Source organism: Phaseolus vulgaris, chromosome 10 (genome assembly GCF_000499845.2).
Source record: "Phaseolus vulgaris cultivar G19833 chromosome 10, P. vulgaris v2.0, whole genome shotgun sequence".
NCBI lineage: Eukaryota > Viridiplantae > Streptophyta > Magnoliopsida > Fabales > Fabaceae > Phaseolus > Phaseolus vulgaris.
The window spans coordinates 37,095,765-37,119,593 of NC_023750.2; the positions used below are offsets into that span (position 1 = coordinate 37,095,765).

The 23,829-nt window shown below is 33.4% G+C and overlaps 5 protein-coding genes across 10 annotated transcripts; 3 read left to right on the forward strand and 2 right to left on the reverse strand.

Moving 5' to 3' along the window:
* The first annotated feature begins 3,971 nt into the window (after positions 1-3,971).
* On the forward strand, positions 3,972-5,659 carry LOC137818412 (stemmadenine O-acetyltransferase-like). The gene has a single exon (XM_068621824.1). The coding sequence runs from the start codon at positions 4,006-4,008 to the stop codon at positions 5,368-5,370; it is 1,365 nt and encodes a 454-aa protein (XP_068477925.1). The 5' UTR covers positions 3,972-4,005; the 3' UTR covers positions 5,371-5,659.
* Positions 5,660-6,035: 376 nt separating this feature from the next.
* Positions 6,036-9,262, reverse strand: LOC137818411 (uncharacterized). The gene is made up of 3 exons (XM_068621823.1): positions 8,170-9,262; positions 6,356-6,895; positions 6,036-6,238 (listed from the first exon to the last, which is right to left on the reverse strand). The coding sequence occupies exons 1-3, from the start codon at positions 8,998-9,000 to the stop codon at positions 6,137-6,139; spliced, it is 1,473 nt and encodes a 490-aa protein (XP_068477924.1). The 5' UTR covers positions 9,001-9,262; the 3' UTR covers positions 6,036-6,136.
* A 2,873-nt stretch (positions 9,263-12,135) lies between these two features.
* On the forward strand, positions 12,136-15,323 carry LOC137818361 (sufE-like protein 1, chloroplastic/mitochondrial). Of its 3 annotated transcripts, none has more exons than XR_011082063.1 (3): positions 12,136-13,340; positions 13,950-14,161; positions 14,770-15,323. XR_011082063.1 is itself a non-coding variant. In XM_068621733.1 (2 exons), the coding sequence occupies exon 1, from the start codon at positions 12,195-12,197 to the stop codon at positions 13,239-13,241; it is 1,047 nt and encodes a 348-aa protein (XP_068477834.1). In that variant the 5' UTR covers positions 12,137-12,194; the 3' UTR covers positions 13,242-13,270; positions 13,950-14,299. The 3 variants fall into 3 exon arrangements, 1 of the variants encoding a protein (XP_068477834.1); XR_011082064.1 differs by having other exon boundaries at positions 12,138-13,270; XM_068621733.1 differs by lacking the exon at positions 14,770-15,323 and having other exon boundaries at positions 12,137-13,270; positions 13,950-14,299.
* LOC137818004 (nuclear transcription factor Y subunit C-1-like) lies at positions 14,741-15,109 on the reverse strand. The gene has a single exon (XM_068621228.1). It carries the CDS (start codon positions 15,107-15,109, stop codon positions 14,741-14,743), a length of 369 nt encoding a protein of 122 aa, XP_068477329.1.
* A 935-nt stretch (positions 15,324-16,258) lies between the features above and the next one.
* LOC137818369 (mechanosensitive ion channel protein 1, mitochondrial-like) lies at positions 16,259-22,479 on the forward strand. Of its 4 annotated transcripts, none has more exons than XM_068621747.1 (7): positions 16,259-16,567; positions 16,747-17,638; positions 17,734-18,011; positions 19,355-19,455; positions 19,938-20,045; positions 20,999-21,220; positions 22,093-22,479. In XM_068621747.1, exons 2-7 carry the CDS (start codon positions 16,839-16,841, stop codon positions 22,204-22,206), a joined length of 1,623 nt encoding a protein of 540 aa, XP_068477848.1. In that variant the 5' UTR covers positions 16,259-16,567; positions 16,747-16,838; the 3' UTR covers positions 22,207-22,479. The 4 variants fall into 4 exon arrangements, with proteins under 4 accessions (XP_068477848.1, XP_068477847.1, XP_068477849.1 ...); XM_068621746.1 differs by having other exon boundaries at positions 16,358-16,563; XM_068621748.1 differs by having other exon boundaries at positions 16,358-16,563; positions 19,938-20,012.
* The last annotated feature ends 1,350 nt before the right edge of the window (positions 22,480-23,829 follow it).

Sequence of the window (23,829 nt, forward strand, 5' to 3'; positions counted from 1 at the left end):
TCAAAATATTAAAGTTAGAATAGAAAGTTAGCATGTCCAAAACATTGATTAAGCATTAGGAATGTATTCTTAATTATGATTCAAATCTTAATTCGGTCCAACAAAATTTGGTTCATGATAATTATATAAATAATTATAAGTTTTAAAAAAAAAAAAGTACATCATCACGTATTTATTACATCAAACGCTGAATATTAAGATTTTACTTGAGCGTTGAGTGTCCTTTACAGATATCATCCCGATCAAAAATTCACGAAAGAGTGGAGGCTGACAAAAAAGAAAAAACAGTTCAAGTGAAGAAAGTTGTTTAATAAAAAAATAACCGACCGAATAAATAAGTAATTGTTATCTCAATTTCAATTCATATAAGAATAGTTACAATTCAAAAATAACTATCATTCAAACTAATTTTAATATTTAATGAATTAACACATTGGTTCAAATATGGAATATTTCGAAGTAGTGATTTCACCCCATTAAAGATCATATTTCTTCTTATGACATTAATCTGTGAAAAAAAAAATACAATCTGAATTATTGTTGTTCGGAATTAAACAAGTTAAACATATAAGGAACATAGTTCAACATTGTAGGCCGATCTAACAATCCCTTTTGAAAGCATAATTCTTGAAGTATTGAACAGTTCAACATTTCTGATAGAGACAAAAAGTTGCCATTCATTGCTAAAATGCACCTTATCCTAATATGTCAAATTAAGTGGCCGTCGCATTTCTCGTGTGACAAAATTTCTTCTTGTTCTAGGAAAATCAACTTTAACGATTATGACTAGGTATATAAATAAATAGAATTCAATAATATTATAGCAATTCAAATTTGATTAATTAATGAGCATAAAGAATCTATTTAAATATTTCAATTCTAAAAATATTTAAATTCATATATCGTAATATTGTTAAATTTTAAATATATATAAAAAATTTCTTACCCAAATTTTAAATATTCATTTACTTTTTAAAATATGTTAATTTTTTCATAATAATAATAATCATAAAATCATCATTAATATTAATATTTTTATATAAATAATATATATATATATATAACATAATATGATACAAATTAAATAATCATAAATAATATTAAAATTATCTAAATACACTAATTTGACTAATTAAATTAAATTAAAATAATATAATAATATAATTATATTTAAATATTTTATTTATTTATAATTGTAATTTTTACATTATTTTAATTAACTAAAATGTGTACAAAATTAATTAATATTTCTTTTTTTTATATACAATGGTAAATTTGTAATCTTACAATTTACACTATTAAAAAGAAATTAAAATACTCTTACAATCATCACATGACTCAATTATTTCAATAAACTTTTCTCAAACATTCCGTTTAACATATCATTATTTAAACACATTCAAATTTCTTCACACTTTCTTCTTAAATATTCACACTTTCCCTCTCACACATCTTCAACTTTCCACTTCCCAATCCAAACAAAGCATTAGTCCCTCAAGAATTATGATGATTATGACTAGGGAAGACTATTAGCCCCTCCACAATTATGATGACTTTTAGCTCCGAACTACCACGGAAGACTTTTAGCCCCTCCACGCGTGTATCTATTAAATTACAATAATCACATGACTCACTTCTTTTAATAAACTTTTCTCAGACATTCAGTTTAACATGTCATTATTTAAACACACTCAAATTTTTTCACACTTTCTTCTTAAATATTCACACTTTCACTCTCACACATCTTCAACTTTCCACTTCCCAATCCAAACAAAGCATTAGTCCCTCAAGAATTATGATGATTATGACTAGGGAAGACTATTAGCCACTCCACAATTATGATGACTTTTAGCTCCCAACTACCAGGGAAGACTTTTAGCCCCTCCACGCGTATATCTATTAAATTACAATAATCACATGACTCAATTATTTTAATAAACTTTTCTCAGACATTCAGTTTAACATATCATTATTTAAAAACACTCAAATTTCTTCACACTTTCTTCTTAAATATTCACACTTTCACTCTCACACATCTTCAACTTTCCACTTCCCAATCCAAACAAAGCATTAGTCCCTAAAGAATTATGATGATTATGACTAGGGAAGACTATTAGCCCCTCCACAATTATGATGACTTTTAGCTCCCAACTACCAGGGAAGACTTTTAAGCCCCTCCACGCGTATATCTATTAAATTACAATAATCACATGACTCACTTATTTTAATAAACTTTTCTCAGACATTCAGTTTAACATATCATTATTTAAAAACACTCAAATTTCTTCATACTTTCTTCTTAAATATTCACACTTTCACTCTCACACATCTTCAACTTTCCACTTCCCAATCCAAACAAAGCATTAGTCCCTCAAGAATTATGATGATTATGACTAGGGAAGACTATTAGCCCCTCCACAATTATGATGACTTTTAGCTCCGAACTACCACGGAAGACTTTTAGCCCCTCCACGCGTGTATCTATTAAATTACAATAATCACATGACTCACTTCTTTTAATAAACTTTTCTCAGACATTCAGTTTAACATGTCATTATTTAAACACACTCAAATTTTTTCACACTTTCTTCTTAAATATTCACACTTTCACTCTCACACATCTTCAACTTTCCACTTCCCAATCCAAACAAAGCATTAGTCCCTCAAGAATTATGATGATTATGACTAGGGAAGACTATTAGCCCTTCCACAATTATGATGACTTTTAGCTCCCAACTACTAGGGAAGACTTTTAGCCCCTCCACGCGTGTATCTATTAAATTACAATCATCACATGACTCACTTATTTTAATAAACTTTTCTCAGACATTCAGTTTAACATATCATTATTTAAACACCCTCAAATTTCTTCACACTTTTTTCTTAAATATTCACACTTTCACTCTCACATCTTCAACTTTTCACTTCTCAATCCAAACAAAGCATTAGTCCCTTAAGAATTATGATGATTATGACTAGGGAAGACTATTAGCCCCTCCACAATTATGATGACTTTTAGCTCCCAACTATCAGGGAAGACTTTTAGCCCCTCCACGCGTGTATCTATTAAATTACAATAATCACATGACTCACTTATTTTAATAAACTTTTCTCAGACATTCAGTTTAACATATTATTTAAACACCCTCAAATTTCTTCACACTTTTTTCTTAAATATTCACACTTTCACTCTCACACATCTTCAACTTTCCACTTCCCAATCCAAACAAAGCATTAGTCCCTCAAGAATTATGATGATTATGATTAGGAAAGACTATTAGCCCCTCCACAATTATGATGACTTTTAGCTCCCAACTACCAGGGAAGACTTTTAGCCCCTTCACGCGTGTATCTATTAAATTACAATAATCACATGACTCACTTATTTTAATAAACTTTTCTCAGACATTGAGTTTAACATATGATTATTTAAACACACTCAAATTTCTTCACACTTTCTTCTTAAATATTCACACTTTCACTCTCACACATCTTCAACTTTCCACTTCCCAATCCAAACAAAGCATTAGTCCCTCAAGAATTATGATGATTATGACTAGGGGAAGACTATTAGCCCCTCCACAATTATGATGACTTTTAGCTCCCAACTACCAAGGAAGACTTTTAGCCCCTCCACGCGTGTATCTATTAAATTACAATAATCACATGAGTCACTTATTTTAATAAACTTTTCTCAGACATTCAGTTTAACATATGATTATTTAAACACACTCAAATTTCTTCACACTTTCTTATTAAATATTCACACTTTCACTCTCACACATCTTCAACTTTCCACTTCCCAATCCAAATAAAGCATTAGTCCCTCAAGAATTATGATGATTATGACTAGGGAAGACTATTAGCGCCTCCACAATTATGATGACTTTTAGCTCCCAACTACTAGGGAAGACTTTTAGCCCCTCCACACGTGTATATATTAAATTACAGGAGCAAGTGTAACCATTAAAGCACAAGCTATTGAACCTAACGAAGAAGAAAAAGATGAAAGTTGAAGTAGAAATCATTTCTAGAGAAGATATTAGACCTTCTTCTCCCACACCCTCTCACCTTAGAGTCTTTAGGCTTTCCCTTTTGGATCGCCTTATCCCATTTCCATATGCTCCAATAATCCTGTTCTACACCTCACCTAAGAGTAACACAAATTACCTTTCTGAAGTCCCCAAGAGGTTAGAATTGCTGAAAAAATCTTTATCAGAGACACTAACCAAATTCTACCCCTTAGGTGGCAAAATCAAAGAGGATCTGTCCATTGAGTGCAATGATGAAGGTGCTAACTTTGTGCTAGCCCGAGTGAAATGTCCTCTAGACGAATTTCTAGTCCAACCTGAAGTGACCGTACTGCACAAGTTTATTCCTGTTGATCTTGTTGATCTTGCTTCTGAAGGATCAAATTCAGGAACCCATGTGACTAACATTCAAGTGAACATCTTTGAATGTGGGGGAATTGCCATTGGCATGTGCATTTCTCACAAGATCCTAGATGGGGCTGGACTTAGCACTTTTATCAAAGGTTGGACAGAAAGGGCCAAGGATTGTAACCAATTAACCCAACCGAACTTCACAGGACCTTCTCTCTTCCCCATAAATAGTTCATGGCTCAAAGACTTATCAATGTGGATGTGGGGTTCCTTGTTCAAACAAGGCAAGTGGGTCACAAGGAGGTTTCTGTTTAGAAACTCAGCTATAGCCACACTCAAGGCTCAAACACCAGGCACAGAAAACTCCACACGTGTGGAGATGGTTTCTTCTATGCTGTGGAAGTCCCTCATGGGTGTGTCCAAGGCACGGTTTGGTACCCAAAGGCCTTCTTTTATAAGTCATTTGGTGAACCTGAGGAGAAAAATGGATGAGGCTCTTTGTCCTGAACATGCTCTGGGAAATCTTCTTTGGTTGACGGCTGCAGAGACGGTGGATGATAATGAGATGGGGTTGGAGGAGTTGGTGGGGAAGCTGAGGACTGCAATATCAAGAGTAGACAAGGAATTTGTTGAAGAATTGAAAGGTGATAAGGGAAGGTCAATTATGCAGGAGAGTCTTGGGGCAATATGTGAGATGGGATCAAAGAGTGAAGTGGATTATTTTGGGTTTAGTAGTTGGTGCAATTTTGGGTTCTACGAGGCTGATTTTGGGTGGGGAAAACCCACATGGGTGAGTTGTGTAGGTTCAATTGGTTCAGTTTCAATGTTTATGAATCTTATCATCCTAGTGGACACAAGGTTGGGAGATGGCATAGAAGCTTGGGTTACCTTGAAAGAGGAGGATATGACTTATTTGAAAGCAAACCCCGAACTCCTCACTTGTGCAACACTGGATCCAAGTCCATTAGCAATGAGTTCAGTTGCCTGATCAGAATTAGCTTTCATCACCAATGAAAGTAATACTTCTTTTGAAGCTAATAATTTGGTTCCATGAAAACAAAATTACTTAGTTGATCCTGAAGTTTATATCATTAAATCCATTTACCTACTTACCTAGTTTTTCTGTAACTGGTTTAACTTCCGAGTCGGAAGTCCAATTATGCAGAGGATATCTTATCTATATATATATATACTATATGCAACGTTTTACTACTAAGATGTATATGGGTCAGAATTTGATTTCTGACTGAATTATATAAATAACATTTTACTGAGAAGCTTCCCCCCAAAAAAAGAAAACACTTTACAGAGAAATAAAATACACCTTCGCGATCTGCATATTGAGATAAAACACAGTAACTTACTATACTTGAGAGAAATTTTTAACTAATTACAAATAGTGTGTAAAATGCATCTCTAAAAAGGAAGGAAGAATGCAGAGAATGTTAATTAAGGGTCAAATTTTGTATATTCTATAATTCAGAATATAAAAGTGAATAAACTAGAAAACCAAAGCGTTGAATTTTGTGACATTTTGACCTTGAGCCAAGCATCTAAACCCTAAACTTGTGGTGAAAAATAACGAACGTTTAAGGAAAACTCTAGTATGATTTAAACTTCTAGCTACTCATGTTTGTCTACACTAGCCGAAGAAACGACGAAAGTAAATGATTATATATAAAGTAGAAGAAAAATACATACATTATACCAAAGGATTGAGTTAAAAATGATGAATTGATGTAAAGGATCTATAACTACAATTCAACAACTTCATCCTCCCTGCATTCCCCCACATCAATCACCAGAGTTCCTTTCTTCTTTGTACGTCGAACCCTACAACAATTTCTTCTTGGAGCCTGCTCAAACCAACAAAACCCTAACTTAGCCAATTTTTCATTCCAAATTCACTTCAATAATTTATAATAATGCTAGAAAAAGTGTCACACATTTCAATTAGGGGAATTTAAAGTTACCTTATCCCACAAGTGCTGGTCGATTTTCTTACGAACTTCCACCGATTTGATCCGGGTCGGATCCTCCATCTTCCACTTGCAATCGGGGTTTTTCTGAACCCGTATATAACGACTGGAAGTTTCATTGGCAGCATCGCCATGCACAGCCTCTGACAAGAAATAGACAAAAGGTTTCTGACAAACATGGCGGCTGACGGGGCGGGTGTTGAACGGATACGACGTGTAATCAGCCCGTTTGTACCAGTTGAGGAACGTCCTCGCCGGCATCTCCATTTCCCGGGCCGAGAAAATGCCCCGGAATATTTGAACCGCGTATCCCCATGAAACGGATACGGTCCAGCTCCGGGCTTTGTCGTAGCAAATGGACTGCTGCATGAGCCCGGCTGGGTCGAGCTTCATGGGCCCGCCCAGGCGGTTCAAGGCCTGCACCCGGCTCACGTTTGGAAATATGGGCTCAACCACGTCCAAGTGATGTAGGGACACCAGTGGCGCAAGTGGATGGGCCGCCAGAAGCCCAAAGAGATTGCCGTATACATCGAACTATTCAATGTGAAATCATACAAAGAATTATACATCAGAGGTGGTTTTTGTACACGTGTATAGTTTCGATTAGTGGTATATAAGATAAGAGTACCTAGTTTATGTAGGGTAGTAGGAATTAGGAAGGGTATTATCTACCGACATAAGACAATAGTTTAAGAATGTGACCCACATTTTCATGCTACGTGTCTTATAGTGTGTGATATTCAATTTTTTTAATTTTTTTAAATAAAATGTAAGTGGCTTCCCTTCAACTGCAATATGATCATCACAATTATTTATATTATTCAATAAATAAAAAATCTTATTGTAAAAAAGAAATTATTTTGTCCCTGCAACCATGGATGTGGTGGCTTCAATGATTTAGGTTTAAAAAAAGAAAGTCAATTATATTTATGATGCATTATATCATTTCGAAGACCACCTACTTTAAAACTAAATTAATTCATCTTAACCTTAATAATCCCACATAAATTCAAATTTTACCTAAATTTCTCCTATTTTTCTGACACTGTCCACTTTAAATTTCAACTATATTGGTAAGTAGCAATAAATGGTGTCCACCTTATGCACCCAAAAATTGAATTATTTGTTACTATCTATGTTTCGGCATCTAACGGTGGCAGTGTCCTTCTCTATTTTTGCATCTAACGGTGGCAGTGTTCTTTTCTATTTTTGCATCTAACGGTGGCAGTGTTCTTTTCTGTTTTTGCATCTAACGGTGGCAGTGTCCTTTTCTATTTTTGCATCTTACGGCCACGAGCAATTACATCATGCCCAGATAGCAATTTCTTTTGTTGTTATCACTGTTGACACCAATAACATAAACCTTTTAAAAATTTACACAGAAAAATAAAAATTTATAGTGTTATAAACTTAGTTATTTCATGTATCTATGCATAACACCTTATATGTTATGAAATTATATGAATAATGATGACAAAACTTAACACTAACATTTTGTCAAAATTGAGCTCAAAAAATTTATCTACTCTGAACCTAAAAGTCCTCCACTTCCTACTCTCACTAACCCACTTTCTCCACCACTTCCAATTATTAAAATTTCTCCATTACAATGATACCAATCATATTGATTGACTGAGTCCATATCTGAAGTCACAGACACACTTATGTTCTTTCTTTTTCTGTCTATGTTAACCCCTTTCCCTATTTTCCTAGATTTTCCTAGGTACCAAAGACTAAGATTGTCACAAGCCAAACAAAGAAGAAAAACAATGAAAATTAAAATTTTCAGAAGTTGCAAAAGCACTAACCTGATGGAACCCTTTCTCCTTGGTGAGTGGAACTCCTAATTCTGCCATACAAGCTTGAATTCTGTCATCAGAGCCATACAACCCAGGATACCTCTGAATGCACCTATCTTGCATTTTCTCCAATGCCACAGCCAAAGGATAACTGATGGCAAAACCACCACCCCCATAAGCCATATTATAAGAAAAGTATATATTTTGCAAGTGACTCTCAGAAGAACTCCCAATGTAATAGAACTGATTATGGTCATACTTCTGCAAAACCTTCACCAAATTTTCTGCCACAAAAACGGTGTCATCGTCCCCCATCACAAACCACCTCACATCCTTCATTCCAAGCCTGAGTGTCTCAGACACTATGCGTGAGATTCTGATAGCCGATCTATGCCCCTTTGGATTCTTATACTTGAACCTTGAAGTGTCACCGGAGATCCTCAACAAGGGCAAGGAATTCTCATCACCAGGTTCAGGTTTCACCTTCTGCTCTAGCCACACAACTCCACGCATCTCATTGGGCCTCCACCACATCTTGATGTACTCTTTTCTCTGCTTCCAAAGCTTGGCTGAGGCCCCTATGCCAAAGACTATGTGGGAAAGGCTCGTTTCTTCAAAGGGTGGGGACTCTTGTTCAGGTGGGGTGATGGATATGTGATGGTGGGTGATGGTGGGAATGTGGGAAGGTTGATCACAGTCATAGGAATGGCTCACGAATCTGAGGGAGTAGAAGAGGTAGGAGATGGAGATTAAGAAGAAGAAGAAAGCCATTAGCTTTGAGAAGCTCCATGAAGAGTATAAATGGTCAGCGTCTTTGAAACTGTTCTTCATGGTGGACATGGTTTTCAAGACAGAAAGATGATGAATTGAAACCCCAAAAGCTTGATCATGAGAACCCCATGGAGGTGATGGGGGAAGGAGAGAGAAAGAGAATATTAGATTTGGTAAAGTTTTAAGCTGTGCATAGGACACCGAAAGAGGTGCCTGATAAATGGTAAAGAAAACAAAAACAAAAACAAAAACACTAACACTGTTTGTTTTGGTTTGAAGGTAACAATGAATCTTAAATTTAACAAACTACAGCAATGTGCTAAAGAAGGGTTTGCAGTTTATTGGTTTGATTCTTTATAATCTATGCAAAAAAACAGAACTTTTTTTTATGAACTGATTAAAACTCATTTCAGTTGTAATTTTTAAAATAATGATTCTAAATGAGAAAATTTAACACGAATCCTATTATTACCCACTATCTACTCATTAAAGTTTCTTAAAAAAAATTAAAATAGATAACATATTAAAAATCATAAATAACCTGTTATTATTATGTATCTTATTAAAAAATCCTCATAATTCTTCAAAAGGTACTTTTTATTGTTTATTTATTAGGGTTAGAGAAACAAGGAATGCCTCTTAATATATTTTAAAGAATGAAATATAATTATTCGTTTAATTTATATAACTATAATTTTTTCTTATTCAGTGTCTTTACTCAAAACATTTTTAACTTTGTTAGACATATTGTTTTTATTCTACTTTAAATCTACGGTTGCACACATGTCATTCAGTCCATATAATAAAAAAAATATATAAAAAGAAGATGTTTTAGGTATCAATATTGAAATATAAAAAAGTTTTATAGGTGTGAAATTAAACAGTTAATTGGTTATGAAATAAGTAAATAAAAAAAAGTATACTAAATATCACTATTAAATCTGAAATATAAATTAGATTAATACCTCAAACTCCATTAATCATATACGATTATATAAAACAAAATATAAAAAATAAACAAATATAAAAAGATTGGACTAAATTCACACAAAAGAAAAAAAAATCCAAAAAAACAACTTAAGTAAAACGATCCAATATATATTTTTCAATATAGATAAAAAAAAGTTCTGTTACTTATAATAGTATTTCTAACCTAAGTTTTTCCATCTGATTAATGTTTCAATTAAGGTCTACATGTGAATTTATTTTTAAATTTGGAATAAGTTTATTTTTGTTCACAAATTTAAAATTGATTAATTTAGTTTTATAATTAAAAGATGTTTGTTTAAGTTTTGTATTCTAAAATATAGTTAAAAATCTTGCATTTGATGACTAATAATTATAAATAAACGTATCTAATTACTTATTTTAATCCGTTTGTTTTGTTTTTTTCCCATTTTTGCTGCAGAAGTTTTCATTGGAACAAAAAAATCATTAATAAACCAAAAAATAACATGACAAATGTTTCTTTCTCTCGCCACACAAAATCTAACCATACTCGAAAAGAAAAACAAATTATGTATTTTGCTATAAACGAACCATCATAACCCTCTCCATACTCATTCTGTATATCATAATTAGAAAGGTATCTTAAAGTTTAAATTAAAAACATAATATTTTTTTTATTTTTATAAAATATTTTAATTTTTTTTTTCATTTCTACATCATAATAAATAAGTTGTGTAAATAGTAGGCACTTGAGAATATAAATAATAAAAATTAATTAATATTAACTTAAAATTTTAAAATAACAGTTAAATTGAAAGTTAAATTAGAAAAATATACTAGTTAAAAAAGAGAGAAAGTATGTTATTAAAAATCAAAGTATGAGGGTGTAATTACTTTTAAAAAGTGACCAATATTTATATGGAGAAGATTTTGTATTATATATCATTTGATATTCCCTTATAATACATTAACAATATAAAGGAGGTTTTAATAGTTTTTAATTAATCAATGTCATTCAAAATGTTAGGTTGTATTTTGTAATAATCATCTTTGAAAATTCAATTTAACAGATTTATATAAAAATTTATCAATATTTTTATTTCAACGCTAGTAGGAATATACTTCTTAACTACATATCTTTTGATTAGATGTCGAAAACCTATTATTGCAATTGAAGATCAAGAATTAACATTTTTAATATTTTATATTTACATATTTATTTAGGAAGTAAATATACAAATTTAAAACATTAATAATATGTTACTTTTAATATATATTTAATTAACTAATTTGAACTACCTTCTTTCTTTTGAAGGTCTTGTCTTTTTAGTAATAGATGTTGTTCAGTTGTTGTTATCTTTTGTATTTAGTGTAATTGTGAAACTAATATAAAAAAATCATTAAATAAAAATTAATTAAAAATAAAATTAATTATTATTTGATTAAATTAAATATTATTTTATAAACTTAAAAAATTTATTGATATATAAACTAATTTTTATTATTAATAAAAAATTATAAAATAATTTATAAATTAGTATATAATCATTAACTACCAAAATTTTAGCTACTTACTATTTTTATATTCTAAATTAGTCTCTATTAGTCTTTTAGAGACTAATTTAGAATCTAAAATATTAGTAGTTAAAATTTAGGTGACTAATTTAGATTCTAATTTAGAAACTATTTTATTAATTTTTATTAATAATAGAAATTTCTTTAAATACGAATAAAGTTTTACTCTCTAAATTAATATTTTAAATATTGTTAGTAATAATTTTTTATCTCTGATTTATATTGGATGATTTTTTTATGAGATAAGGTCTTACAAACTCAATATTAATTTATACAAAAGATAATTAATAATAATATGTTATATACACACACCTATTTAACAATTATTTACGAGGCTTTCTTAATGTGTCACTTGTGCTTGGAGTTCAAATTTTGACTACATTGATAAAAGTGACTTGCCAATTTGTATGCTTAAATTTTACCACCTTAGTACCTACACTCACGTGACTTGCATTTTTTATTATTTATTAATACAAAACACAAATACTTATAATATGTCTTAAAGAATACCAACATGCCTTAATATTTTTTATGATTTTTAATAACTTTTCCTTAAAGGAACTAACTAAATAGACTCATCTAACTATTCACCTTGGATGGGAGTTTCAAATAGTAACTCAGGGGGTGCTAATAGCACTACTCTATTCTTAGGCCACGAAAAGCCTGTCTACAAACTGATGAATGAAAATTGTCTCTGTCTCTTTCAGGTACATTCTGAATTGCTGCAACAATCTTCAACAATGGCTACCAATTCAATTTCCTCATCCTCCTTTCAATTAGTCACTACAAGAATCCCTCTTTCCCTCTTCCCCAAAACACCAACTCTCCTTTCTCCTCTAACAAAACCTCCCTTCTATAAATCCATCACCTTCCAGAGACTTCCGTCATCATCTCCACCCTCGTCATCATCATCACCGTCCCCATCATCCACATCGCTTCAACCCATCGAAGACCTCCCTCCGAAACTCCAAGAAATCGTCCACCTTTTCCAATCCGTCCCCGAACCCAAGTCCAAATACGAGCAGCTCCTCTTCTATGGCAAAAACCTCAAACCCCTCGAACCCCACTTCAAAACCAACGACAACAAGGTCCAAGGTTGCGTCTCCCAGGTCTGGGTCCGAGCCTACCTCGACCCCAACCGCCACGTCATCTACGAAGCCGACTCCGACTCCGTCCTCACCAAAGGCCTTGCCGCGTTGCTCGTGCAGGGCCTCTCGGGTCGACCCGTTGGTGAGATCATTCGGGTCACGCCCGATTTCGTCACTCTGTTGGGGTTGCAGCAGAGCCTAACCCCCTCGAGGAACAACGGGTTTTTGAACATGCTTAAATTGATGCAGAGAAAGGCTCTTACGCTGTTCGTGGAAGCTGAAAAGGGTGGTGAGTTCACTGAATTGAAGTCGCCTGAGTCGAATTCTGATAGCGTTGCTGAGAATTCTCCAAGGGGTGGAGAAAGTTCTGAGCTTGGTGATACGGAGGGTGATGTTGGTTTGGATTCTGATGTGGAACTGGGAGGGAGGGGGAAGAGGATAAGGGAGAAGTTGAAGAAGGAGCTTGAGCCTGTTGAGTTGGAGGTTGAGGATGTGTCTTATCAGCATGCGGGGCATGCTGGGGTTAGAGGGAGTGATGGAGAAACGCATTTCAATGTTAAAGTTGTGTCTAGGGAGTTTGAAGGGAAGAGTTTGGTCAAGAGGCATAGGCTTATTTATGGCCTTCTGCAAGAGGAGTTGGAGACTGGACTGCATGCCTTGTCGATCGTGGCGAAGACACCGGCTGAAGTTGAAGGATGAGAGTTCATTAGGCTGCAAGAGAGATCAAGGTTTTATGAGTTTGAGGATGTATGAGTTGTGTTTGTTGAACTATAATGGTGCTCGGTATTAGTTAGAAGGGTAATTTCTATTTGTTGGAAATATACGCTCATGAATGCAATAGTATGGATTTAGATTTGTTGAAGCTAAGGCTTTCATTCCAATAATGTAACAATTGTCATTTAAAAACAGATGTAATGCATTGCTATCATGAACATGTTTTCATTGTTGTTACATGGTACGAATAATAGTGTAATGCATTGCTATCATGAACACGTTTTCATTGTTGTTACATGGTACGAATAATAGTGCAATGCATTGCTGCTACTTCATGGTCAGACTCTGTTGGATGTTTTCTTTAGAGTTTAGATTGTCCAGTCATTCTTTTCATCAGTTTTTTAAATAAACTGACGCCAACATGTCTGATTAAATTACTTGATTGCACATATGTTTTTCAATTTTTTATTGCCCTTGGGCTTGAATTTATGTACTTGAAAACTTCTTCGGAAGATATGTAAATTGAAGGTCACACTTCACGATTACATGTTTGCACTCTCACACACTATTGATACGAAGCTATTGCCTTAATTCTATAAGCATGTTTCTTGCTTAAGCTTTTGCTGTTGTGACTATGATATACTTTTGCCTCATTCAATGAATGACAACCCTCTTTTCATGCTAAATCTGTAGGTTATTGTGAACAAGTCCCGTGCTGAATATCGTGCCATTGTTTCCAAAATTCCTCTGCAAACTGAGGATTTAAGATTCCCCAGTGTCAGATGATGTAAAAGGCATGGTCAGATCAAAAGGTTTTCTTAGGGAAAGATGTTCTCTACTGTTTCTTATCCCGTATAGAAAGTTCATATGCAGAATTGATTCGTGTATACAACCTCAAATATATGGTACTCACCTCACCCATTTGAATCCCCGAATTTAACCATATTATGGTTGTTTCATACTTGATGAATCCTTTTTGTTTATAAAATGGTTTTGGAAAACTTATTCTTAAAGGAAATAAATTTTAAGAAATTGACGTGCAAGCACAGTGAAACACCTGTAGGAAGTACTATATGGAGATGTTGTAATTATCTTTTAACTTCCCTTTGCTTCATTTTATATTGCATTTATTTTGATTGGATTTCCAGCTTGTTTTACATCTGTTCTGACCGTTCAAGGAATATTCAAATGATATCTCACTGCACCAAAATGAAAAAAATTATACAGCATATTATCTTACTGCATAACAGGGAGATGATCAACCTGAAGTCTAGAAGAACAAGTGATAGAGTTCCTGTGTGTATTAAGGATCATGACACAACTTCATTTCATTCAAGTATAGTAGTGATGCATAGCCAACGCATATAGTTATATATATAAGTATATTGCAACACACACACACAAAAACACACATATATTACAATAATTACATAGCCATATATAGAACTCAAATTTTGTAGCTGTTGTGTTGAGGTTGCTCAAGACTAATATATAGTTTCTACCTCCATGGTAGTGGTGGTGGGGACACCAAGTGGATGGCTGTCAGAATTGGAAACCAAAGTGATCAAAAAGTCAAATAGATCAGTGGCTATAACTGCAGAGGTCAAGTCCTCTTTGTGCAAAGTCCTCCTTTTGCCTTGGATGGCCATGATCCATGACCTTCTAGTAAGTTCCTCAATGAAGAGCTCACAAGCCTTGGAGAAAATAATTGGAGCCTCCCCTGATATCATTTTAACATCATCCCCTGACTTCTTCATGATCTTCTTGATCCTTGCCAGGGGCAGAGGGTGGGGTCCTGTCCTTCCTGATACCCCTCCACACAGTAACCCTGAATATGCACCAGCTTGTCTCATATCTGTTCTACTTCACTCCTATGTGCTTCTGAGTTAACTTCAGCTTTAATGCTCTCTGATATACTCTTAGTTGTAGCTTCAGTGTTATATACACCATTTTCATTGAATCTTTCATGGTTTCATTTCACTCCAATAACATGGCCGGCCAAGCCTGCTTTAGCCGACAAATTGGAGTCTTCGTAAATAATAATGAATTCTTAATTAGACTCTTTTACACCAAGACTTTTTATTCTATTTATATATTTGTTGCTTGTGTCAAGAAACATTAGGGATGATGACAAGGGTTCTCTTCTAAAAGTATTTAGCAATTTTGAATGGATTGGTCAATAAAAGAAATATTTTAGGCACAAATTGAACTTTTGGAGTCATAATCCATCGCAACCAGTTCTGTAAAATTGTACGTTTTTGGATATTTCAAATGTACATTCAACTAGTTCTATATGAAATTAGTATACACCAAGCAACGTAACAACAAATGAAAGTTCATTTTATATTCAGCAGCATACTAACTGATAAAAACATGTCTTGTGTAAAAGAAATGAAACATTAAACAAAATATTTGGACGATAATCGTGTTGTAAAGTTTTCTATATTGTATTCAACTTTTTTATATTTCCATATTAGGTACTAGCTTTTGTTGAAACTAGTCATATTTTTTGAGAAATTCCTCCGTTTTATTTTTGTATTACATCTATGAATGATTCATTACAGTAACTTATGAATAAAAAAACATATATAAATAAATAAAAGGTTCTTAAGGTAGAATATAATCCAAATTGGGTATTACAAATGGGTATAAGAAAAAAAGAAGAAGAAAAGTCATACTTACTTTTACTCTAACTTTTGATCACTCTAATTTTTCTGCAACTTAACTTATTCTAAACCTAAAATAATCTCGAAATTAACCAGAAATTAAGATTGAGTCTATCTAAAGGAGTGAAGTAACAAGCAATATAAAAAAAATTATCATTCACTTGTGACCAAAGGTAAAAATTTAGAAGCAGTTCTGATACAATAATAATTTGATATAACATGAATATATTGTATACAGTACAGTTATTCCAAACAAAATAAAAATTAACATTTAAGCACATTTCTTGAAGGCAAAGGTAAGTCTTCTAAATTAACACACAAACAAGAATTAAAATTATACAAGTTTGCTTATACCATTTTGTTTTAATGTATAAACATAGTTGCAATGAAATTACCATGACAAATATGAAGAAAAAGTAAATTGTCTTAATGCACAATCACGTTTTTTTTACCCTCTCAAATTTTCTATGTCCAAACTGCGTGAGTTACAATCCAGTGATGCAGTGCGCAAAATTATTATTTTTTTCTTTGAATTTTTTCATTTATTTATTATTTTTTTGGGTTGTTGTCTTTCTTTCCAAGGCAAGTAAAAGAAGATTCTGTTCGTTCCTCAACGGAAATCGATTCAGTGCGAAGCGAAAGTGAGTAAGACCTTGTTTATTGCACTCTCTGCTAATTTATGCTCACTTTTTTTTTTCTGCTTACAAATACTCTATGTCTAGGGTTTATCAATTAATTCTATTACTCTGAATTGTTTATTCCAGATTTTTATTCAATCTAATTATGTTGTGATGCCATTCTGATTATTGTTCTGGAATTCGCAGATTGACTTGTTTGTTACTGTATTGATTGAAATTGTACCATACAATGCCATCGCTGTTTACTTTCAAATGTTGAGTTGTTAGTGTGCTCAACAATGGCAGCTGTTAGGGCTTCCTCTGTTAGACGAATAGGAAGCACAATCAAGGTTTCTTTCAATATGGAATTAGTTCAGCGCTGTCACTATCACCATAGTGTGTGTGTGAACCTTGCAAGGTTGCCAAGTGATTCACCGAGTCATCCTTATTACAAAAGAGAGTTACAGTCTGCTAAGAATCAGTTCAGTAATTTGGCTTCTGAATCATTTGGAAGCAGTCACCAATTTGGTACTAGAGCCAATTTATCGTTTAAACCTGCATTCTCTAGCTATTGTTTTCGGAGTGCCCTTCCTTTTGCTTCCGCGAGCCATGTGTTGAATCGCCGATCTTATTCGTCGACGGTGGGTGGTGATAAAGGAAGTAGAGATGCTGGTACAGAAGTCGCTGCTGGTTCTGGTGCGAGTGACATGAATACGACTGGTGATTCTGTTGTTGGGGGTGATTGGGCTGAGAGGATTAAAGATGCTTTGAAGAGTGTGGTAGAGTCAGCATCATATGCTGGGGAAAAGGTTAAAGCAACATCTGATGATCTCACTCCATATGCTCAGCAGTTGCTTGATTCACACCCATATTTAGACAAGGTGGTTATTCCAGTTGGTGGTACTTTAACTGCTACTCTAATTGCTTGGTTCTTGATGCCTATGATTTTGAGGAAATTTCACAGATATGCAATGCAAGGTCCCGTTTCTCTATTGCCAGCAAGCATATCTGGAGATCCAGTTCCTTATGAGAAAAGCTTTTGGGGTGCCATGGAGGATCCTATGCGATATTTAGTTACCTTCATGGCATTCTCACAAATGTTAGTGGGTTGTATCTATACACATAGTCATTTTTTAAATGTGTCATTTTGTTTACTATATTTATGGTTATATGACAGCTAACTTTGATTTCCAGTGGTGTAATGGTAGCTCCAACAACTATAACCGCAGAATATCTTGCACCAGTTTGGAGGGGTGCAGTGATAGTTTCGTTTGTATGGTTTTTGCATAGATGGAAAACAAACGTTTTTGCCCGGACATTAACCAGTCAAAGTTTACTTGGACTTGATAGGGAGAAAGTGCTCGCTCTAGACAAAATCTCATCTATTGGTCTATTTGTGATTGGTATAATGGCTTTTGCTGAGGCTTGTGGTGTGGCCGTGCAATCTATTGTTACTGTTGGTGGTATAGGAGGTAGGTATTAAATTAAATTGAGTCTGTTGAATTTAATTTGAGATTCTTAATATTTTTTGGCATCTCTGTTTTCCCTATATCTTTGTTTTTCATTAAAGTTGAGTGTTGATGGAAGCCAAAAAGTCTGGTTGAGATTAGATTTCGGGATAGAAAAGCTCCTTATAAGCATACAATTTGGTCGAAAAATGACACCATTAGCACTGTGGAAATTGGTATTTTATTATCTGGTGTGGCAAGCTTCAGTTTGCTTATATAAAAAAGGATCAAATTTGACAAAATAATTTAAATAAGTTTAGATTCATTAAAGTTGAGTGTTGATGGAAGCCGAAAAGTCTTGTTGAGATTATAGATTTTGAGAAAGAAAAGTTCCTTATAAGCATACAATTTGGTCGAAAGATGACACCATTAGCACTGTGGAAATTGGTACATTATTATCTGGTGTAGCTTCAGTTTGCTTATATAAAAAAGGATCAAATTTGACAAAATAATTTAAATTAGTTTATATTAAGTTGAGTGTTGAGGGAAGCAGAAAAGTCTTGCTGAGATTAGATTTTGGGAAATAAAAAAGTTCCTTGTAAGCATACAATTTGGTCGAAAGATGATACCATTAGCACTGTGGAAATTGGTATATTATTATCTGGTGTGGCAAGCATCAGTTTGCTTATATAAAAAGTATCAAATTTGACAAAATAATTTAAATTAGTTTATAGTGCTTTGGTTCATAGTGTTTTTGCAAATTTTATTGGGATAAGTACACCTACTGAAGGAATTGGTTGGGGTTCTATTAATGGTGCTTTGTGTTTGCAAAACAACTCAAAGTGAGAGTAAGCACAGCATAAGTTGTTTTTATAAAAATACACTGCACAACTAGGTAGTTCTAAGGATTTTGACCTCTAAAATGAGGGGAGTGTACTTTAGAGAATAAAGTACAGTAGTAGCTTTTAATTAGCTAATCAACAGTTGTGATTCTAAGTAGATTCAAAGCTTGTTATACATACGCTTGATTTTATTACATTTCTCAACGGTTGATTTTTCTTTTCTTTCAATCAACAGTTGCAAAGGCACTTTATCTTTTAAAGCGCATCCCTTGACTTTAAAGGAGTTGCATTCTAATTTTAGAATTGTAAAACAATGAAGAAAGTCAGCTGTAGGAAAATGAAAAAAAGAGAATACACACACATGCATATAAAGTATTTCTTTTGTTCCATTTAGCAGAAACATCAGCTATCCATTTGATAAATATTATGTTGCTGACTTGCTCCTCATTCCTTGACAAGTTTCACTCTTTGTTTTACCAAAAAACAGGGAATGGAAGATTTCATGTTTCTGTCTTTCTTATGCAGGAGTGGCTACTGCTTTTGCTGCCAAGGACATTCTTGGCAACGTGTTTAGTGGTTTATCTATGCAGTTTTCTAAGCCTTTTTCAATTGGAGATACAATAAAAGTATGTTGATTTAGTAGGTGCACATTAATGATTGGTCCTTTCATGGTATAATTTGTTTCCTGAACTGTGGTTTTTTCGCTTAAATGCCCTCTGTACAGTTAACTTCTTAGGTGTGGAGTGATAATTAGATTTTTACTTCTTGCACATTATTAAGTTAAATAGTCCTTCATTATTGGTCCTTTTTTTCAAATGGCCCAATATGTAGTGCATATATGGCTGTAGTTAGTATGTCCAGCGTTAGAATTAGTTTTGAAATGAAAAATTGGAGGGCCCAAAATAAAAAATAAATTTAGGTGAGTGTTTTGGAGAAAAAGATACCATGAGTTTGGATTGATTAACATATTTCTCATGATTTTTTTGTGAACTGCAAAGAGCATTTCACATAATTTGGAAATCTTGAACTGTTCATGCATCAGTGTAGGTCTTCCCCTGGTTAAGTTTCATGTTTCTTACATGTGTCTGAGAAATTGTAAAAATTGCAGGCAGGCTCGATAGAGGGTCAAGTGGTGGAAATGGGTCTTACTACTACGTCTTTGCTGAGTTCAGAGAAGTTTCCAGTTATTGTTCCAAACTCATTTTTTTCTAGCCAGGTGGGTCTCTAAGCTCACATCTTCTGCAGTCACTTATGCAATAAAGAGAAGTGGGCCCCACAATTAAAATTAGTGAAGCCTACTTCATTGTTTCTTTCTTTCTCTAAAATGCAACTATGCAAATGACTTTACGAAAGAGAAATCTTTTCTGAACACTTACGCATTGCTAATTTATTGTTTTGATCTTTGGCACTACATTGCTAAGATATGCAGCTAGTTGGAAAACTTTTGTTTGTAGTTTGACTTTCCAAGCACTAGTTGAGAAGGCATATATATAATTTTCTTGTCTTCCATCCCATAATTCTGATTACAGCGAGCAGGCATAATATAATTCTCTTGTCTTCCATCCCATAATTCTGATTACAGCGACCTTTTTGCTCCTTGTTTTGCATTACTTTTAGATGATAACCTGTTTCCAAGAGAAAAAATAAATACCAATATATCAGGGAAGAAGAAAATGCTGACATGTGCCTGTGTTTCAAACCATGTTTCTTTTTCTTATCGTTAGCATTTTTTTTTTATTTCATTATTCTTTTGGTCAAATAATTTTGTAATGCATTGCTATCACAGCGTGTGCTGCTCCTTCATGGTCAGGACTCTGTTGGATGTTGTCTTTAGAGTTTAGATTTCTCCAGGCATTTCATCAGTTTTTAAACTGAAGCCAAGATATCTGATTAAATTACTTGATTGCACATGTGTTTTAATTTTTATAATTCCCTTTGATTTTGGGGCTTGAATTTGTGTACTTGAAAACTTCTCTGGAGGATATATAAATTCAAGGTCACACTTCACGTTTACATGTTTGCTTTCTGACACACTATTGATACGAAGCTATACCTTAATTCTATAGCCATGTTTCGTGCTTTAGTTTTTCATGTTGTGAACTTGTGACTATGATATACTTTTTTCCTCATTCATTGAATGACAACCCTCTTTTCATGATAACTTTGTAGGTTATTGTGAACAAATCCCGTGCTGAATATCGTGCCATTATAAGCAAAATTCCTCTGCAAACTGAGGATTTAAGTAAGATTCCCCAAATTTCAGATGATGTAAAAAGCATGCTCAGATCAAATGCAAAGGTTTTCCTAGGGAAAGATGTTCCCTACTGTTTCTTATCCCGTATAGAAAGTTCATTTGCAGAATTGACTCTTGGATACAACCTCAAACATATGGTACCTCACCCATTTGAATCTCTGAATTTAACCATATTATTTTTGTTTTATACTGGATGAATCCTTTTTGTCATAATTTGGAAAACTTGTTCTTAAAATATATTTTTAGAAATTGACGTGCAAGCACAGTGGCACACCTATAGGTAGGAAGTACTATATGGAGATGCTATAATTATCTTTTAACTTCCCTTTGCTTTATTTTATATTGCATTTATTTTGAGTGGATTTCCAGCTTGTTCTACATTTGTTTTGACCGTTCAAGGAATATTCAAATCAAATGATATCTCAGTGCACCTAAATTTCAAACACCATACTTAGAAATGATCTATTAATAACTCATAGAAACACAGTACCCTGTAAGTAGGAATAATGGTTTGGCCAACTGGCCAAGGAAACTGATTTTCTGATAAGTTGCTAAAATAGATACAGGAGGATCTGTTACGTGCAATGTTAAGAATTAGTTGTGATTCCAAGTGGAATACTGATTACCAATTAATCCCTGGTACATAAGTTGATACAAGTGAGGCAGTTATTATGTAGCAACTCCTCTGACGGTAACGATAATACAGCTTCAGTAACGTACATTGCATATCAGCATCTGAAAGGAAAACTTTATGTCTCAAATAATAGTACTCAGGTGACTTTTTATGCAAGATTGCCATTTTGAACTGATAAGGTCTTTTTGTAAAGCTGTCTGTACGTAGTTGCGGTCTTCAACTTGGTTCAGTTTTCCTGCTTTCTATCTGTTTTCCCACTGTCATTTAGCGCCGTGTCATGTAATCTTTTATTACTGTGCTAGATGTTAAATTCCGCCATATTTACATTAACATCATTTTATCCTCGTAATTATCTTGTATCTCTGCTTTTTACAGCGCAAAGATGAACTATACTCGGCTGAACAAGAAATTCTGCTGCTGGCAGTTCAGATCATTAAAAATCATGGGGTTGCTCTTGGCAGCACATGGCAAGAAATGCCTTCTAAATGATGTGCTCTGCAAGAAGACAATTTTGGAAGAAATGGTTGCAAGACATGAGCTTTAGCTTTTACTATTGCAATGCTTACAAGGAATTTGTCATTCATTCACACTCAAGCAGTTTTCTAATACTATAGTTTGCCCGTGTAGTTGGTTCATTTGCCTTCAGGTTTTAATTTTGATTTACTAAAGAATGCAATTTTTCTCGTTGAGTGAATTCTGCCATTATTTATTCACTTAAGAAGATATTTTTTACATAAATTATAGAACTGAAAGTTAATAATATATATTGTCTCTCCCTATCTCTTAGAAGTGAGGGAGGCTCTCATCTATTTGGGGTTTGGAAAGGGTAGGTGTACACGTTCTTATTCCTGTTGGTAAATTATTTGAACCAGTGAAGTCATTCGCCGGTGATAGAACACAGAAAGATTAAGAAAAAAATATTTGCCACTCTCACTGTAATTGACAAACCTGCAACGTGAAAACCACGACCTTAACTCAAGCTGCTATAAATATTCCTTCCGCAAAATTATTCCCTCATTCCATCAACTCATCTTTTATATTTTCATCCTTCCACTTGACAACTCACCATCTTAACTAAATTCCTTTACTCCTCTTTCCCCTGGAATAAAGCTTGGGCCATTGCTTCCTGACCCCCACAATTTCAAAATGACTATTTTACCCCTTTTTTTTAAAGTGTACATGTTCTGGAACATTCTTTTTGGAATTGATGAAATACAATCTGAAATACAATAATATTTAAAAAAAAATCAGAACAAAATTTCCAGCATAAAATATATTAATATATTATAGAATAAAATTTTCATAACAGAATTTCTAGAACATGTATAATACCTTTCAGAACATGAATAATACCTTTCAGAATACCTTTCAAAATTATGATATTATGATATAATATATATATATATATAATCCATTTCAGTCCTCAAAAATTTCAATTTTCTAGATAATTAGATACTACCAACCAGCAAAAGGAAATTCACTTAACTATCTTAAGCTATCTATCTCTTTTATTTTTAATTTTTCAACCATCAATATTCTTTAATATATTCTCTTTCATCTATTTTCTAAATTAAATTTAAATGATTTTAGAAGTAGTGATCATCAATAATTAAAAGCAATCTTATATGCTCTATACATTTAAACGTATTTATATATTCAAATAAATCATTTAGTGTGTATATTAATTATAATATAATTTATAAATTAAAATATTAATTTACTATGAATTTAAATTATATAAAATATTAAAAACTTCACGTGTAGTACTTCTCTCAGATAGAATAGAAAAGTTTGTCTTAAAATTTTGCTCTTGAAACTAAAGCATAAGGAGGAGGAGGATGAAATTTAGCAGTGAATGTGATGATATGAGGAATTTCCTTCACACAGACCTCACTTCTAATTTCTGTGCCCTCTCTGTTCTTCTCACTACTCATTATATCAATCATATTTTCTGTCTTCTTCTTCTCTCTCTCTATGCCATTTGATGAAGAAGCTCTCTTATATTTATAATAAAAATTGAAAGTGATGAATCCTTGGAAAAGGAGTGATGATGCAGAGCGTGAACGTGAAAACTGGAGGGAAAGAAGACATGCATGCACCAAAAACTAAAGA